This window comes from Lithobates pipiens, unplaced genomic scaffold (genome assembly GCF_037356315.1).
Source record: "Lithobates pipiens isolate NorthernLeopardFrog02 unplaced genomic scaffold, aLitPip1_a1.2 Scaffold_8, whole genome shotgun sequence".
Classification (NCBI taxonomy): Eukaryota; Metazoa; Chordata; class Amphibia; order Anura; family Ranidae; genus Lithobates; species Lithobates pipiens.
Genome location: NW_027507903.1, coordinates 12,236,934 through 12,253,823, shown reverse-complemented (window position 1 = coordinate 12,253,823; position 16,890 = coordinate 12,236,934). Strand labels below are relative to the sequence as shown.

The 16,890-nt window shown below is 45.1% G+C and overlaps 1 protein-coding gene across 1 annotated transcript in view; it reads left to right on the top strand.

Moving 5' to 3' along the window:
- Positions 1–16,033, top strand: part of LOC143964221 (gonadotropin-releasing hormone II receptor-like) — a 93,332-nt gene extending 77,299 nt beyond the window's left edge. The window contains exon 5 of the mRNA XM_077473926.1: positions 11,206–16,033. Coding sequence (XP_077330052.1) covers positions 11,206–11,609 — 404 coding nt within the window. The 3' untranslated portion in view covers positions 11,610–16,033. The remainder of the gene's footprint in view (positions 1–11,205) is intronic.
- Positions 16,034–16,890: the final 857 nt, after the last annotated feature.

Sequence of the window (16,890 nt, the reverse complement as noted above, 5' to 3'; positions counted from 1 at the left end):
CTATCCTTCATTGTCCAAATTTTGCTACCTCAATCTCTGCAACATGTCCCAAATATGGCCCTTCCTAATCAATGACACCGCAAAGCTTCTAATTAACTCCCTGGTCTTCTATCACCTTAAGTACCGCAACTGCCTCCTCATGGGATCACCTTTTATATAGGCTATCCTTCCTTCAGTCCATCATGAATGCTGCTTCCAGACTCACCCACTTTAACAACCATTCAGTATTTGCCAACCCTCTCTGCCAATTCCTCCATTGGCTTCTGCTCACCCAACAAATTTGATTCAAAATACTAACAACTTACAAAGCCATCCACAACTCTGCCCCCCATTGCTAAGCTAGTGTCAAAATACCAAACAATGCATTCTCTTCGTAAGACCTCCAGGACCTCTTCCAAGTCTCTTCCATTCTATGGAACTTCCTACCACAATCTGTCCGACTATCCCCTACTCTGTCCACTTTTGGGGGATCCTTGAAAGCCCTTCTCTTCAGAGAATCCTATCCCGCCTCACCCCCCACAATTGCTGCCTTTTATATCACTTGGCCCTCCCTATAAGATTGTAAGCTCTAATGAGCAGGGCTCTCTGATTCCTTGTCACATACCTGAAGGTAAAGTCTTGATTGTGTAGAGATACCAGTGTTGCTCTAGATACACTGGCAGATCTCAGGAGTCAGGAGCCAAAACCAGGGTCATACACACAAGGTCAGTCAGGAACAGGAGCACAAGCATAGTCAAGATCAAGCCGAGGTCATACACAATAAGCAGGCAGTAAGCGAAGTCCATGTAAACAAGTCAGGATCAGAGCCAGGTGAGAAGCCAAAACTGGTCCAAGATCAAGCCGGGTCGGCAACGGGAAATCCAAGAATACAGCAACAAAGAAGGCCATTGGGTGCCAGGATCTGTGACAATTTGCGTGCGCCCTTGTGTACAGCCAAGTGCAAATGCGCGTGCACACGCATGCGTACGGGGACGTGCCCAAGCACCCGTGCCCACAATCTGCGCGTATTTCCACAAACATTTAGCGTGACCATGTTGAGTGTTGAAAAGTATGCCAGTTCTTCTGCAGTTCATCCTCCAACATTCCTCCTGTTATGAATTGTATTGTAACTGTACTGTCTGCCCTCATGCTGCACAGTGCTGCACAAACTGTTGGTGCTTTATAAATCCTGTATAATAATAGAAAAGTTATGCCTACTTTTGTATCATACTTTTTCAATCCTGTTTTGCTCATTGTATTGTTACTGAGTTTACTGAATGCCGTACCATACTGCAGTACCGCAGAACATATCACCGGATACCAACTGCAGTAAGCAATATGAAGAGGTCAATATAATTTAATATAATATAATATCAATATAATATAAGAGGTCAATGTCTGGGAGTGGGGGTGTGAAAATCCTCTTGTCTTATCCCACACAATGTATGACTTGTTAGGTCTTCCCTGCTGCCATCCACATGTCCACACACTCCCAGCGGCTCTTTCATGCAAAGAAAGTCTGTTAATTGGGCTTATGACAGTCCTTTAATGCCATGCTCAGTGGAAGCTTGCAAATCTCATTTATTTTGTAGCAAACGACATGAGAGATAATGGCTTATAGCTGAGAGTCTTTCCTCAGGAGGTGCAGCAAAAAAGCTTTTTATACATGCCTTTCCATTTGATGAAGAGCTACAAATCTAATTGCAACACATGTTGGAGGATAGAAAAGAGGTATAAAAAGGTACAAAGAAGAAAGGGCGGCATGGTTGACCAATAAACTGAGCCTACAGCCTAACAAGTCTTATGCAGGCCATACACGGTCGAATTTCGAACAAATTTTCTTTTCAAAATCAGAAAATTCATTTTTTCTGTGATCCGATGTTGCCACCATTGATTTTCGAAATTCGACTGACCAAGCCTTCAATTTCACCTCATGTTGCTACAGAAAAGAATTTTCTTGGCTGGGAATCTTCTTTTCTCTCCGTAAATTTTCCTTTATCTCCGTACATTTTCTTTTATCTCCGTACATTTTCTTTTCTTATTACGTTTCTCGCACGATTCTCCCATCATTGATTAGAAAATTGTTTGTTTTTCAAAAAATTTCCAACATGTCCGATTCCTCAAATTTTATTTCCGCACGAAAATCGGCTGTTGCTGCAGCCCCACTAATGGTGCGAAATTCATACGAAAATTCTTAGATACGATTTTCGAAAGAAAATTCTTTCGAAATTCGAACCGTGTATGGCCGGCATTAGACAGGTATCTGCACCCCCCTCCCCCTTGAAAGGTGTCAAATGTGACACCGGGTGGGGGGGGGGGGGTTCCGAAAAGTAGAGGTTAAATTTTTGTGTGAACCTCCGCTTTAAGGTTTGACATGTTGGGTATCCATTCACTCAGTACATCCTCCATCTTTTTTACCTCATATTTTACCAAAAAAAATTGTAATTTATTGCCTTTTATGTGCTCTAAAATCAACTTTAGCGTATTGTTTACTGAAATTTCTTTCTTTCTTTCCTTTTGCAGTAATTCCTTTTTAAGCAAGTATGCTAAAAATGCAAAAACGTCTCAGGCAGCGAAAGGGTTAAGATACATTGAACACTATAATAAGACATTAGCATAGTCGCAACATCTTCTGGATGGCATTGGTAATTTATCGACTGATTTTACATATTACCTGGAATTTCCATTAGTGATCTGCAGCCATGGAATATTGTGCTCTACTCTCAGACTGTGGTGTAGGAAGTGGGAAAACACGCAAACAGCCATGGCACTTACCTTATTTTGTAGAAAATAAAGACAGTCCGTGAAAAAAAAAAAAATAATCCAACTAAGCTAATTTCTAGGTCCTTTTGGAGCAATCAGCTTAGGGATCCAGTTGCTAGCTACTAAGTCATATATATGGAGGCTGAATGAAACCAATGACAATCATATTCTGTGCATTGTGACAGCGCTATGCCTTGTCATTGGATCAGAAGGGGTATAGGTCACGCAGGGTTTTCAATTATGCAGGTTGAGGGGCTCCAGTATTGGTAACTCCACAATTGGACCAAACAGAAAAGACAGAGACAATTGAGAATTTATATGAGGCATGCACCCTGGAGATAACATAGTGATAGTGAATATGACAGGTACCTAAAGTAATACAAAAGAACAACAAAGACGCTGCATATAAACATCACATGACATCAATTGGCACTGGGAGGTTTAATTGTAAAAAAATTAATAATAAAAATATTATCATAGTTCATATTATAAATATTATAAAAACCCAAATTCATCAGACAGAAGTCTCTAATATTGTAAAAGATGTAATCAACAACATGATCAATTCATAATGTAAATGCTGTAAACAACAAATTCATTGGGCAGATCTCTATGACAACTAATTATATTCCAAATTCAGTTACATATAAACCAATTGATATATAGAGTCATGTACTGTTATAATTGTAAACATAGGGAGGCAACTATTTGGCTCACAATCCCATAGTAAAACAACAAATTGGTTCATATTGTAAACCTTTGTAAGTAATCATATTCACCACGACGTGTCTCCATAGTAAATAATTCCAATCATAGTTGGTTGGTACAGTCCAGCTGATATATAGAATAAATAGAAGATAACAATATAATGTAGAAGGGAGAGCACCTATTGGCTCATAATGTGAAAAGGAGAGCATCTATTGGCTCGACGCGTTTCGTGGCGACTGCCACTCTTCAGGAGCAGGTATGAAGTGGGTGTCTATAAATATTAAAAAACAATGCGCTGGACAAATTATATCTTATATGCCATAGACCTATTGGGGGAGAGAGGAGGGAAAGGGAAAAGAAGGGGAAAGAGGGATAAAACTCCACAATTGGGTTCTGGAATCCAGAGACTAGACAATGTGCGCCGTCAATAAATTAGTTTTGTTTCTTTCCGTTTCGTATTAGAATTAATTCGTATTTCGTCATTTGTGTCCAAAATTTCGTCCAAAATACGACTTTTCGTTAACGTTTCGTAACAATTACGAATGTTTGTTATGATGAATTTATCATTACGAGGGGCTCCCACCATCCCTGTGCTGACTTCCTGGTTTTTTAACTTTTAGGTTCGTTAACTTTTCGTAACAATTACGAATGTTCGTTAGGAATTTGGATCCGAAATACGTAAACAAAATTTTGTATTTCGTACAGAATTCGGAAGCATAGTAATTCGTATTTCGCATCCCCCTGAATGTACGAATTTACGGTTCGTACGAAAATAATCACACATGTCTACCAGAGACTTCATTCTTTACGAGACTCTTTGAAGTCTCTGGACACCATTACCCAATCCAGGAGTTACCAGTGCTGACGAAAACCAAAAAAACTGTTTTCTCCACTCAGAATAGCCATCTTGGAGCCCCTCAACCTGCACCATTCAGAACCTTGCGTTACTTATAACCCCTTCTGGTATGATAAGGTGTAGCACTATCACATCTTGGGTACCAGGAGCAGTGCAAAAAGCAGTGATGATTTGCCGAACCATATTGACCAACCAGATTTCATCTTTTCTTTTTCTGATTACAGTTATTATTTTTAACAAGGGAATTATTCTAATAATTTTGCTTAAAAAAATAGAGCCATTTAAAAAATATCCACAAAAAACCCTTGCATTAAATGATTTTATTGAACGTTTATGTATGGGCAACAATAATTTAACAAAATGCATAAAGATATGCAGCGCTAGAAAGAATGTAAATAAAAATCCTCTGTCATTGAACGTAAAGAGTCCATGTTCCAAGAAATGGCATCACCCACAGTGTAAATATGACAAGCTGAGGTGAATTATGAAATTCTCCACCGCACACCAACACACCGGGCCTCTTACCGCAGAAAATGGATCACTAGGTTATAGGTGGTCGGATAAGCATGATATATCCACTATAGCACGACTCCACTCTGGTACCAGACAGCTGAATCTCATAGGGTGATAACATGGAGTGAATTCACAGGTTCATATTTAGGATAAAAGAGAAGCAGCTCCTCATACTGTAGTATGTTCATTTAAGATGATTTTCTTAAGTCAAAATGGCTGCAGTCTGTCGTGACGTCAGATCTCCAGGCTCCACCCTACGTGGCGTTTTGTCCTATAAGGAACGTCGTCAGTGGCGTTGTTAGGAGATCTTCACTTCCTCTAGATATATATAGGCAGTAGGGCTAAGTGGAAACGCCTCTTCCTCCTTGTGTTTCAAGCCTCAATGTCAGACACCGAGAGTGGAACCACATCCACCAGAAGTGATGTCACATCACAACCAGAAGTGAGCAAAACAATCCAAATCACAAACAGAAACTAGAAATACTTCACTGTTCTGATTTCTAGAAAATAGAAAACCGGGCCATATGGAAACAAATTATAACTATATAACAACTTTCCTAAAACATTTTAACCATTTCAGGCTGCTGAATGACCAGGCCATTTTTTGCAATTCGGCACTTCGTTGCTTTAACTGACAATTGCGCGGTCGTGCTGCGCTGAATCCAAACAAAACTGGCGTCCTTTTTTTCCCCACAAATAGAGCTTTCCTTTGGTGGTATTTGATCATCTCTGCGCTTTTTATTTTTTGCTCTCTAAACAGAAAAAGAGCGACAATTTTGAACAAAAACATAATATTTTGTACTTTTTTCTATAATAAATATTCAAATTTTTTTTTAAAAAAAGCTAATTTCTTCTCAGTTTAGGCTGATATGTATTCTTCTACATATTTTTGGTAAAAAAAAAAATGCAACAAGCGTATATTGATTATTTTGCACAAAAGTTATAGCGTCTACAAAATAAGGGATAGATTTATAGCATTTTTATTTTATTTTTTTTACTAGTAATGGCGGCGAACTGCGATTTTTAATCGGGACTGCGACATTATGGCGGACACATCGGACACTTTTGACACATTTTTGAGACCACTGTCATTTATACAGCGATCAGTGCTATAAAAATGCACTGATTACTGTAAAAATTTCACTGGCAGGGAAGGGGTTAACACTAGGGGGCGATCAAGAAGTTAACTGTGTTCCCTGTGTGTGTTTCTAACTGTAGAGGGAGGGGACCGACCTAGTGGAAATGGCGGATCGTGATTCCTAGCTATTGGGAACTCACGATCTGTCTCTCCTCACAGAACAGGGATTTGTGTGTTTACACACACACACACACACACACGTCCCTGTTCTGCCTCTCGTGCCCGCTATCGCTCATTGCGACCGTCGACCACAAGCATCGGCACCCCCCCGAGTGCAGAGCGGGAACCGACATATAACTACGATGGCTCGCAGGATCGCGCCGACCTGCTGCAGTATAATGATGGCGGCTGGTCGGCAAGCGGTTAAAAAACATTGATAATGATTTAACATCCGTGAGAGCCCGTTTCAAGGGCCAATCAGGACAAAAACTGCCATTTAGTGGTTGGAAACAAACACTACTATGATTATTAAAAATGCAAAGATAAATGTAAAAAAATATTAAAAACAGCCTAGGAGCTCAACTATTGTTTATGAAGGCATTGACATCCCATTCTATGTTCAGGCCATATGGTCTATCAGATTTTAAACAAAAAATCCACCAAGTCTCCATTTTAGAGATCTCTCTCCTGGTGTGACTACGGCTCCAATAGGGGGTTAAACGTATCTATAGCCATGAAAGGCTTTTACCATGGCATAACACATAATGTTTTGACAGGCTATGATTCAAAAAGACTTTGCGGATATTAGCCAAGTCTGATCTCTAATTAGTGAATAGTGCGACCTACATAGTGTAGCCCGCAAGGACACGTGATCACATAGACCCCATTCTTGGTCGAACGTGTAATAAAGGAATTGAATCTATATTTTTGACCAGTAACATTGGAGTCCAAAAGAGAGATACTTTCTCTCCCCAAGACAATTGTTATGGCAAACCTCACACTTTCTACACAAATAGTAACCTTTGAAGTGATTGGGGGGTTTGATTATGTTAGGAGCTACCTGGAGTCTGGGGGTGGGGGGGCACCTCTATAAGTAACCCTAGGGCAGTAATGGCGAACCTTGGCACCCCAGATGTTTTGGAACTACATTTCCCATGATGCTCTAGCACTCTGCAGTGTAGTGGAGCATCATGGGAAATGTAGTTCCAAAACATCTGGGGTGCCAAGGTTCGCCATCACTGCCCTAGGGTGTTCAGGAAGTATGGGACCTAGTATTCTGTAATTTTTCAAAAATTCCAGTGTTTTTTGAAGATCGTTTTAATGGAATAATGCTGGTTTGAATAGGTAGTAAAAAATAAAAAAACGGGAAGGGAAATCATCATTGTGGTTCCTAATCATAGGTTTTAACAATTCTTCTCTTTCCCTTGAGCCAACATCAGCAATGACCAAATCAAGTTCATTAGCTGCATAACCCTTCCGGAGGAAGCGAGCTTTACAAAACTCCGCTTCCCTCGTATAATCATCTTGAAGGGAGCAATTTCTCCTCAATCTTGTGAATAGGCTCATAGGGACAGATCTGAGCCAAGACTCATGATGACAACTATCAGTCCCTATGTAGCCATTCCTGCCTGTATCCTTAAAATAGGTAGATGTAATAAACCTGCCATCCTAGATTCTAATGTCCAAATCCAAAAAAATGGATAGTGGAGGTACAATAATTTAACAACTTGCTTACTGGGCATGTATGCCCCCTTCCTGCCCTTTATATCTTTTTTCACACATATAGAGCTTTCTTTTCGTGGTATTTAATCACTACTGAGTTTTTTAATTTTTTGCTAAAGAAACAAAAAAAGACGGAAAATTTAGAAAAAAAAACTAAAAAATGTTGTCGTTTGTTATAAAATTTGGCAGACATGTCATTTTACTGATGAAGCTGCAGTGGTGGGCACTGATAGTCTGCACTGATGGGCACTGATGAGGCAGCACTGATGAGGCGGCACTGATGGCCACTGATGAGGCAGCACTGATGAGGCGGCACTGGTGGGCACTGATGGGCACTGATAGGCAGCACTGATGGGTGACACTGATGATGAGGCCCTGATGGGCACTGATCGGTGGCACTGATTGGCAGTACTGGTGGGCACTTATAGGTCGCACTGGTGGGAACTGATAAGGGGCACTGGTTGTCAGTACTGGTGGGCACTTATAGGTGACACTGGTGGGTACTGATAGGGGGCACTGGTTTGCACTGTTGGGCACTGAGGGGACTAATGTCTCTGTAACAGAAGCCGGTTACTGGATTCTGTCTTCTCTGCTCACGCTGATCGTAAGTAGGTAAAAGTTGATTACAGGCTTCTGTTCACTTCCGTGTTAAAGGAGTTGTAAAGGTAAATGTTTTTTCACCTTAATGCATTCTATGCATTAAGGTGAAAAAACATCTGACAGTGCCGGTGCCCCCAGCCCCCCTATTTTACTTACCTCACCCCTCGAAAGTCCCACGCTCGTCCCCCGACGTCCTTTCCACCATTCAGCCTGGCCGCTGATTGGCTGGAGTGGATGGATGGAAAGCAGTGCAGCCATTGGCTCGCGCTGCTGTCAATCACATCCACTGACGCGGAGCACCGGGGGGCGGGGCCGTGTGATACAGCGAGCGGCTATAGCCGCCGGCTGTATCACGGGAGCACGCCTGCAGATGCTTCTCACCATGCGAGGGAGCTCGCATGAACGTGAGAAGCACCTGCGGGAGGAAGCCGAGACAGCCGCCGGGGGACCCCAGAAGAGCAGGTTCGGGGCCACTCTGTGCAAAATTAGCTGCACAGTGGAGGTAAGTATAACATGTTTGTTATTTAAAAAAAAAAAAAAAAAATTCACTTTACAATCCCTTTAAGCTGTCATTAGCTGACAGCAGATCACGTGGTAAAGGGCCATGATGTGATTTACACAATCCTTTACCCCAATCTGTGATCAGCTGAGTCGGAAGGGGGCGATCACTGGAGAACGTCTATTGACGCCTTCCCGGCACTGGACACCCGCGTTGTAGCCGTCTTTTTCAGGCGGGAAAGTGGTTAATACATCCATCAATACATGCACATTTCTCATGTTTTGTCACTTTAAAAACATGGAAAATACAGAAAAATACCTGTGGGTCTGCCAGAAATCCAAAGAGCTTGCAGTGCAATGAAATCCCAATCCGTGTTGTCCACCTTGCTCTTTACTCCCCAGCCAGAAGGGGGAGGTGTTCTGTAGTCTTGAGCCGCGTACACACGGGGCGGACTGTCTGGCCAACTTAGTCCGTCAGACAATCCGACGGACAGTCCGTCATACTTTCGAATGAACGGACTTGACCACACACACCACTTTTTGAGCGGACTAATACGGCGTACTAAGTCCGCCATACTATCCGCCCTACTTTTGAAATGAACGGACTCGCCCACACACGCGGAGGAAAGTCCGCTCATTTCGAGCGCGTCTCCAGGTAGGCGGGGCCCGCGAAGGAGACGTCGCTGGCCCCGCCGCCTGGTATGGACTTAAAGGGGAACCCCAACGCCGAAAAAAATCGGCGTGGGGGTCCCCCCCAAGTCCACAAAAGACCCTTGTCCGAGCACGCTACCCGGCCGGCCAGGAAAGGGGGGCGAGCGCCCCCCCCCCCTCCTGAGCCGTACCAGGCCGCGTGCCCTCAACATGGGGGGTGCCTTGGGGAAGGGGGGGACGCGCGGCCCCCCCACCCCAAAGCACCTTGTCCCCATGTTGATGAGGACAAGGGCCTCTTCCCGACAACCCTGGCCGTTGGTTGTCGGGGTCTGCGGGCGGGGGGCTTATCGGAATCCGGGAGCCCCCTTTAATAAGGGGGCCCCCGGATACCGGCCCCCCACCCTATGTGAATGAGTATGGGGTACAATGTACCCCTACTCATTCACCTGTAAATCTGCATTCCGGCCGGAGAGATTGTCGAGGCAACATCTCCTGGAGAAGAAGAAGAAGAAGAACGAAAGGCGGCGGCGACGACGGCGGCGACAGAAGAACCGAAGAGGGGGGCAAGACCCCCGAAGTTGGGAGAAGAGGCCGGCGGCGAGGAAGAAAGTCGGACTCCTCCGCTAGCAAAAGAGCTACAAGAAGATAGCAGAGGAGTCCGGCGAGAAGACCCCCGAAGACGGAAGACCCCCGGAGCTGTGCAATAAAGTATTTTATCTCGTGTGTTGTGTTTTTTTTTTTGTACTTTTATTTTACAGGTGAATGGGTAGGGGTACATTGTACCCCATACTCATTCACATAGGGTGGGGGGCCGGTATCCGGGGGCCCCCTTATTAAAGGGGGCTCCCGGATTCCGATAAGCCCCCCGCCCGCAGACCCCGACAACCAACGGCCAGGGTTGTCGGGAAGAGGCCCTTGTCCTTATCAACATGGGGACAAGGTGCTTTGGGGTGGGGGGGCCGCGCGGCACCCCCCCATGTTGAGGGCACGCAGCCTGGTACGGCTCAGGAGGGGGGGGGCGCTCGCTCGCCCCCCTTTCCTGCCCGGCCGGGTAGCGTGCTCGGACAAGGGTCTGTTGTGGACTTGGGGGGGACCCCCACGCCGATTTTTTTCGGCGTTGGGGTTCCCCTTTAAGTCCATACCAGGCGGCGGGGCCAGCGACGTCTCCTTCGCGGGCCCCGCCTACCTGGATCCCCGCTCGAAATGAGCGGACTTTTCTCCGCGCTGGAAAAGTCCGCTCATTTCAAAAGTACGGCGGACTGGCACACACACGGGCGGATTGTCCGCCGAAATGCGAGTCTGACGGACAGTATTACGGAAATTCCAAACGCTGAAAAAGTCCGCTGAAGCCCACACACGAGCGGACTGTCCGCTGAAATGTGTTTCGGCGGACTAAGTAGGCCAGACAGTCCGCCCGTGTGTACGCGGCTTTGTCCTATGATGGCATGCCACCTCTGTAGGTAGAGTACGGTGAGTAAGTGTTGTCACCCATGGAAAGGACGTGTTTTACTGGCAGAATTGGCCGGTGGAAATAAAGACTAAAAAGGCTAAATAAAGAAAACAAATGCAGCCACATCTGGATTCATAAGCAGCAGACTTTTTTACAGTTTTGTTCTTGAGTTTAGATACATTTTAAACAAGAGAATAACAGCATTACAGAGTGTCGTCTTCAATCATGTTGCAAATCACCTGTTCTGTAAAATATTAAACATGTGGTGGGATTTTATTCGTTTGGAGCAATGGTGAATGTATTTGTCTGCAGCTGAGTCCCCCCTGGGTGATTTAGGCAGTGGCCTGCAAACACTTTATAATTGATGTGTCTTTTAAAATTTTCCAGAGCTTGCAAGGAGTAAGAATGACCTCATCTCCAAAGCACGGCTCAAGACGCTGAAGATGACGCTGGTTATTGTGGTATCCTTCATGGTTTGCTGGACCCCTTATTATCTGTTGGGAATATGGTACTGGTTCCAGCCAGAGATGATCTACCTGACTCCCGAGTATGTCCACCACAGCCTGTTTCTCTTTGGCCTCCTTCACACCTGCACAGACCCTCTCGTTTATGGATTATACACCCCTTCATTTAAAGAGGATCTGCACACATGGCTCAGGAGACTCGGGGGTCTGCTGACAAGGAAAGCCAAGAACAGCAAGCCACTTGCGGACTCTGAGATGAACATCAAAGACTTTACCTCCATGGATGGCCCAACAACTACGGCCACCACTGTACAGTCTGTCTTTTGAAACCAGTTTTGCCCACTTTAAAGTTTCACTGTGCAGCTGTCCTTAAGATCTAGAAAACATAAGAAATACACTGTTATTGTCAAAAGCATTGGGACACCTGCCTTTACACGCACATGAACTTTAATGGCATCCCAGTCATATGCCCCATACACACGATCGGACATTCCGACAACAAAATGTTGGCTCAAACTTGTCTTGCATACACAAGGTCGCACAAAGTTGTCGGAAATTCCGATCGTCAAGAACGAGGTGACGTGCAACACGTACGACGGGACTATAAAGAGGTAGTTCAATAGCCAGTAGCCAATAGCTTTCGTCTCCTAATTTATTCTGAGCATGCGTGGCACTTTGTGCGTCGGAATTGTCTACACACGGAATTTAAATGATTGGATTTTGTTGTTGGAAAATGTTATATCCAGATCTCAAATTTAGTGTGTCGGAAATTCCGATGGAAAAAGTCCGATGGAGACTACACACGGTCCGAATTCCCGACAACATGCTCCGATCGCACATTTTCCATTGGAAAATCTGACCGTGTGTACAGGGCATTAGTCTGCAGGATTCACTATTGAGTTGGCCCACCCTTTGCAGCTATAACAGCTCCAACTCTTCTGGGAAGATTGTCCACAAGGTTTAGGAGTGTGTCTATGGGAATTGGTGGAGGGGGGGTTATGGTGTGGGAGTTGTTTTTAAGGGGTTGGGCTTGGCCCCTTAGTTCCAGTGAACTCCTAAGGCATCAGCATACCAAGACATTTTAGACAATTTCATGCTCCCAACTTTGTAGGAACAGTTTGGGGATGGACCCTTCTTGTTCCAACATGACTGCGCACCAGTGCACAAAGCAAGGTGCATAAAAACATGGATGAGCTAGTTTGAGGTGGAGTAACTTGACTGGCCTGCACAAAGTCCTTACCTCAACCCAATAGAACACCTTTGGGATGAATTAGAGCGGAGACTGTCAGCCAGGCCTACTTGTCCAACATCAGTGCCTGACCTCACACATGCGCTTCTGGAATAATGGTCAAACGTTCCCATAGACACACCTTGTTGACAGCCTTCTGAGAAGAGTTGAAGCTGTTATAAGTGCAATGGGTGGGCCAACTCAATATGGAACCCTATGGATTAAAGTTCATATGCCTTCAAAGGCAGGTGTCCCAATACTTTTCACAATATAGTGTATATTTTATCAGGTCTTGTTACATCCTTTATTGGGTAAGAAAAGTTCTCAGGTTGCTAATCACCGTAATTCTCTAGTCTCAAACTGTTGGCATCTAAGGCTACCTATACACACACTTTGATTTCTCTTGTTCTGTTCCACAAGCCAATAGAGAAAAATGTATTCCCCCATCTATGCTAAACAGCATCAGAAATCGACACTGCTGGCATTGCATTAAGACAGCCGCAGTCCCCGTGGATGCTTGTGGGTGGGTGCAGCATGGTGACGCACACTTAGTCCAGATGCAATAGTAAGAACTTGTATTGAAGTAAAAATATAACAGTTCACAACAAGCCCAGCGGAAGGCAGCCCAACCAGGAACACTCATGGATGACAGCAGCATGTAGCAGAGCTGATCTCAGCCAATGCGAACTGGCTGGTCTGAGTCCAAGTAGGGTGGTTTCCAGGATGAGTGGCGGATCCCTATGCTTTCCCTACTCTTATGGAACCTTTCTCTACCAGTAATACTGTCCCTGACAGACAGGCGACCTGTCCTTACACTATCCACACGCTAAATGCACGCCAAACTCAGGAACCAGTGCCTCAAATAGACTCTGCCTGACCCAAGATGGTCACCAGAGTTGCATGGGCCATCAGCATCCAACCAGATCGCTGCCCCAGTGACCAGGAAACCATAGAGGAACCATGTTCCTCTTGGCTTCCTCTCCCTCTGCCCTGCCGCTGTGGTTGAGTGCTAGCTACAGTGGAGAAAATAGACTACATCAGCCTACATGCTTGAATACCCAAACAACGACCTGTTCGGGTAACAATTTTCTGCTTAGCTCCTTCAACATTGAAATTTACTATTGTTGACCTGTGTAAGGGCCATCTTAAATCTATCGATCTTGGAAGGCGTAGCTATTCCCGTCTTCATCACTTTAAAAAAGGATCTATAGCAGTATATCAGTTGTTCATCATTGGTGGTAAGACAATACTAAAGCTATCAGTCTACTGGTAATTTGTAGCACAACAGAGGAAGAGGACAGTAGAAAGTGGACACCATAAGTCAGGATAGGTTCAACATTGGACCCTATGACTGAATCCACATACCAGGTAAAATTAAAAATGATGTTAGTAGCGTGAATGTGGGTCTCCAGGTTAAGTTGAAATGAGAGGGAGCCAGAAGATGTCTTCAACATGCTATATATGAATCAAACCTGTGGGAGAAAACTAAATACTAAACTAAAAGCAGGTCTAGGTACTTGGTCAGCACATATATTTTACCTTGCTAAGCCAGGGAACCACCCACCATGGTGAAGAAGATGCATGCCCCCCCCCATTCCCAATACCCAGTACCCAGGGGACCTATCATGGAGGTCCTGGAATTTATACACATAGGAAGAGAACATGTCTTTGCTAAGGGTATGCAACCATCAGAAAGTATTCATTTGCAAAGCCATTTGGTGGAAAAAATGTGATGCTGAGGTTACAGACATTAAAGTAAAGGTATTGTGCTAGCAACTAGCTGGTTTTCCTGTCATCTCAGGAATGAATATCCCCATCTTCTGCCTGCCAAATTTACAACGTAATCAAGAGCTATCACCCGAATTAAAAAAGGAATGTAAAACCCCACCACAGGACCCAGTGCACCTAGCACTCTTCCCCGTTAAATTTGGCTGTGGTTTGTCAACAAAATGCCATGTTTATGTCACGTCTACTCCTAGCATAGGTGGTCATACACTATAGCTGGCTTTGTGTTGTTCACCTATAGAAGTTCCCTTACCCATAAGGCAAGCAGGTCTACCGGTACTCAGTTGCCCCCAGGTCCTATACACAATGTCATAGTGCCTGGCTACCACACTGGGGCTGACACAAGCTAAGCACAGAAAACAGGTTGCTGTTGGCATTCAGGCAGGGTGGTCTAAAGGCAGACCGGGTTCAAGGCAGGCAATGTTCAGAGAGTAGTCAGGATCAAATCTGTGGTCAAAAGGCAGGCAGAGTTCAGAGAGTAGTTCAAAGTCCAATCCAAGGTCAATAACAAGGAAATCCATATTAGCTGTCAGGGCAGGGATCGGGCAAAGGTAAGGTCAAGGCACAGGAACAAGGCAGGTAAACAGGGAGCTGGAAGCACATGTTGCAAACAGTATCACAAGCATGACATTAAGGGCTTGGCAGGCTTAAAACAGATTTGGACTCCACCCAGAGCCAATGTCTGCAGAAATCACCCTGCAGGTGGACAGTCAGACAGGGAGATCGCAGCTCAGCCAAAAACTGGATGCTGGACAAGCCTGACTATTACTATCACTGTTGGCTGTAGCTCAACCCCAGTCAGAAGCCCAAATTATGGGCATTTCTATGAGGGAAGTACAGGCGGCACTGAAGCCACAGCTCAAAAACTGCAGACCTTCTTGCCATGCAATCTGTGCCTTTTCTGCTCTGTTTGTCCAGATAAAAGGCTAGAAAATTGTCTGAACTACAACCTAGATGGGCTTGTGTCTTTTTGTCAACCTGACATTGTAACTAAGATCATAATCTCCCGCAGCCCCTTTCACATTCTGCAGTAATGCCTGCTCTACTACTGTTAAAAGACTGAGCATGCAGCCTCCAGCTAGTTTGCTGGTGGACTTGAGATATGCAAATGACAACGGCTGGGAAGCAGCGCCCTTATTTACAAAAACACAAGCTGATAACAGCACACACACTAGTTTTTGTGTGAGAGAGACTAACATAGTAGCTTTTGGAGTGTGTTGTTGTCAGCTTGTGTTTTTGTGAGTGATGGTGCTGCTGTCATTCCCACAACACAAGCTGCCAGCTACTACTGAAGTCATCTCCTATGAACTAGCTGGGAACTGTGGGAGGTTGCAGGCTCAGCCTTTTAACAGGAGCAGAGTCATGGCTGCAGAATGGAAAGGTTGCTTGCACAATAGGAGCAGAGGATACATGGCCTGGAGGGGCTGCAGATGTTCTGTTTTCAGCATTTAGAGGAGTACAAACAAATTTCCACTGTCCCCACCTATAACTGGCCTTTGCAGCAAGAAGCACATGGAAAGGCAATGCATGTCAAACAAAACCAAAGAAGGTTCCTAGCTCAACTTACCAACCAGCCTGCAACCAACCAAATGATCCTGTCTAACAGTATGCATTACAAAACAGGGGTTTAGTTTGCACACATTTGCAAATACATTCGTCAGCTGCAGAGCCACTTCACAGCACCCCAGTATTATCTGAAGTCCTAACTCTATACATTTTGAGAGCCTCCATAGTAGAAGCACATGTATAATAATGTATAGATAGAGGGCAGGTGAGCCTGGAGAAAGCCTACCCCTTCTTAAAGGCACAGGGTCACACTGGACAACCAGCACATAGCACCATAACAGCAAAGGCGTACAGTGGATCCCCTCACCAGTATTACAAGTGTACAAACAAATACTCACTGTCCCCCACCTATAACTGACCTTTACAGCAAGGAGCACTGTTGGAATACTAATGAGCACCTATGCTGCAATGGTGCTATGTGCTGGGTGTCCAGTGTGCCCCTGTGCCTTTAAGGAGGGATGGGCTCCCTCCAGGCTCACCTGCCCTCTGCCTGTCCATTATTATACATGTGCTTTTACTATGGAGGCTCTCAAAATTCAGAGTTAGGACTACAGTACACAGGGAATGCGGACTGGCAAGGAAATTAATATTGCCTATTGTCTTCCTGATTCTCATCCTGGCCAATCAGGAAGCGGGTTCTGAGACCCGATTGGCAAGGGAGTCATAGAACTCCCAGCCAATCGGGTTCCCGGGCCCGTTTCCTGTTCGGCCAGGAGGAGAATGCCCGGCTCTTCCCAGATCCTCCTTGAGCGAAGAGCAGCAGACCTACCCCGGATCCATGTCATCTTCCTCCTCACGGTAAGGCCTCTAAACCCCTGCCTTCCCATTAGTCTCCCGCTGGGGGTGGGGTGGTGGCGATGCGAGTGAGGGGGGCATGTTTGTTTGCCCCCCCCAAATATTGAGCCTCAGCCGTCACTGCCACCTACTGTATATCAGGGTATATAGTATAAACAGAAAAGTCAGTGCTACTACCCATACACCACATAGATAGCGGAGCTCCCAGGTGCTCGATCCAAAGTCACTGGCTGA